The sequence below is a fragment of the Nematolebias whitei genome, chromosome 14, assembly GCF_014905685.2.
Source record: "Nematolebias whitei isolate Nwh7 chromosome 14, NemWhi1, whole genome shotgun sequence".
Lineage (NCBI taxonomy): Eukaryota > Metazoa > Chordata > Actinopteri > Cyprinodontiformes > Rivulidae > Nematolebias > Nematolebias whitei.
Window position 1 is genome coordinate 44,480,256 of NC_056511.1, and position 2,778 is coordinate 44,483,033.

Genomic DNA, 2,778 nt, shown 5'->3' on the forward strand with positions numbered 1-2,778 from the left:
TGTACACCTGGCAACACACCTGTCTGAACTGTACACCTGGCAACACACCTGTCTGAACTGTACACCTGGCAACACACCTGTCTGAACTGTACACCTGTCAACACACCTGTCTGAACTGTACACCTGTCAACACACCTGTCTGAACTGTACACCTGTCAACACACCTGTCTGAACTGTACACCTGGCAACACACCTGTCTGAACTGTACACCTATCTAATTTAAAATGACCTTTTCCCCATAAAAGATAACATTTGTAGTTTCAACATTTGTAGTTTCAACATTTGATAATTACTATGTCACATAATGAATAAAATATGGTTTGTTATTTTTTAAGTCACTGCATTCAGTTTTTATTCCCATTAAATTTGTGGTTTGTATTTATCACAATAAAAAAGTGAAGTTTTAGAAGTTTATGTCTAATTTGTACAACTGTGTGGAGGACACCTCTATTCGAACACAGCGAGTTATTTGTCATCTTCAAGCACGATCTGAGGATCCCGACACGTTGTTTAGTGGCAGAAGGAGCAAATATGTTGTTTTGTTGAAACGGGTCGCAGACGGCCCGTCTAGACTCGTTTAAAACAAACGCCTTCCTTCATGAACCACCTCGACTGTAAATAGTTAGCGGCCGTACCTCTGTCCAGGTCGGGACGATACTTGGGGGTTTCAACAGGAATTTCGATGGAGGAGCAGTTCCAGCGCATGTCGGCGAACGTCTTCTGGCAGGTTGTCTTGACTTCACGAGCGGCTTGGACGATGATCTTCACGGACTCTGGGTGGGCGCGGCACACCTGGGTTTGGGTGGGCACCAGGTTGGGCAGCAGCTTACAGTTCTGCGTGTGGTTGAAGTGCAGAGCGACGGGACTGTTTGATAAAGTTCTGCAAGAAGCACAGCGACAAGACAAAACGCTGAGTACCCGAGTCATAAGTGAAATACAGGCGCGCTGTGCGAGCTCGGGTCGTTGCGCTGCAGACTCAAGCTGCGAACAGCGTCAGCTGGAACCCACAGGAACGCCAGCTGGAACCCACAGGAACGCCAGCTGCAGACTCAAACAAACAAAGGTGACGATTCCTTGTCAGAAAGAACTTTTCTTCTGATTAAATTCAGAACAGTTTGAGATCAGCCAAACAAACAAATATAAAAGTCTCACACAATTCAACTCTTGGGTCGATGAAAAGCTGCAAAAGTCCCTCGTCAGAACTTTGCTCCACAGGACGTGCCGTCCCCTGCGGCTGCAGTTTCACAAGAATCATCTGTTCGGAGTGAGATCGTCGTAGGTTAAAGGTCACGCACGACGTCCATGAGCCTGAGCTTCACACAACGCTGTGGTCAAACCGATCCCACAGTGGGTGAGCTGTGACCATCCCAATGTCCACATCTGGAAAACTGTCAGGGTTAAACCAGTTCTGTGCTGGTTAATGTGGATTAGCTGTGGCAGCCATCTTACATCAGAACGACTCCAAAGGTCGATCTGTGACTCGAGTAGTTTTAGAAAAAATCCTACTCGGTTCATATTTTAGTACAAGACAAAACCATCGTGTCCCACTCTGCTGTGGGTGAGCTCGGCTCGGTCTGCTGGGAGTCCGCGAGGAGCCGTGCCTGTTCTGCGTTAGGAGACGAGGGGCCGCCCAAACGGGCCCAGGGACGGGCCCAGGGACGGGCCCAGGGATGGACCCAGACTTTTCTTGTAATCCAGCACTCGCAGGTGTTCAGAGCCGGTCTGCTCTGCACCTCTGTGCTCCATTGAAGCTGAAAGGATTCCCCATTAGAGTCACTGGGGCCTGCAACCTGCAGCTGTGGGGCCACATGTGGCCCTTTGGTCCCCCCCCCCTCGTGTTTCTCTTTCCCTTATCTACTTTTGTAAGTCTGAAACAGGTCCCTCTTGGAAATGAGTCGTTGAGGCTCAGTGGGAGCTAAGCTGTATAAATGAAGGTTGGATGAACGGTTCCTCTGCAGCGGCTCTTTCAAGCTTTAATTAAAACATAAAACTGAATTTTAATGGTTGTTAAACAACAAAACAGTGTTTGTTTGAGCAGTTCTGTCGTTTCTTTTGCAAATACTCTTTAACGTTTTGCTTTATTTCTATGCTTCATTTTCCCCCCACAATTAAAAACCACACGGGTCTGCACAGTTCATAGTTTTATTTTATTTAAAAAACTATCCCCCACCCCTTTACAAGAATCTGATCTTTTCATTTGTCTCCAATTGTTAATAATAAATGTTAAAAAAAATCACGATACTTTGAGACGTCACCTACACTGACCACACCCGTCTGCTCCAACAAACCTAACGAGGCCCACGGGCCACCACTCGATCATCACAGTAGCAGCATGTTGTTGCTGCGGCTCTGGATACATTTAATTTAGTGGCTGAAGGTTTAAAAATGGCTCTTTTGACCAGACAGGGTGCAGACCCCTCTGCTAGTAGTTTGTTAGCCTCAAGTTCAAGTTCAGTGTATTTGTCATGCGCAGGAGAACACGAGGCTAACGGAACCAGCACATGCTCAGGATGAGAAGAACCCATTTCACTCTTTTAGCTCACTCCCAGTCCAAGTGGCATCTTTTTCTCAAATACACCAATTTTATTTTAAGTTGCTAAAATAAAGAGTCATTATAGCTTTAAATGACAATAATAAAATGTGACGAGTCGTAGTAGCTTTAAATGACAATAATAAAACGTGACGAGTCGTCGTAGCTTTAAATGACAATAATAAAATGTGACGAGTCGTTGTAGCTTTAAATGACAATAATAAAATCTGACGAGTCGTCGTAGCTTT

At 45.7% G+C, this 2,778-nt stretch overlaps 1 protein-coding gene across 1 annotated transcript in view; it reads right to left on the reverse strand.

Moving 5' to 3' along the window:
- The window catches only part of wnt11 (wingless-type MMTV integration site family, member 11), a 14,577-nt gene that overhangs the window by 6,039 nt on the left and 5,760 nt on the right, over window positions 1-2,778 (reverse strand). The window contains exon 3 of the mRNA XM_037687609.1: window positions 636-880. Within this exon, the coding sequence (XP_037543537.1) occupies window positions 636-880 (245 nt within the window). The remainder of the gene's footprint in view (window positions 1-635; window positions 881-2,778) is intronic.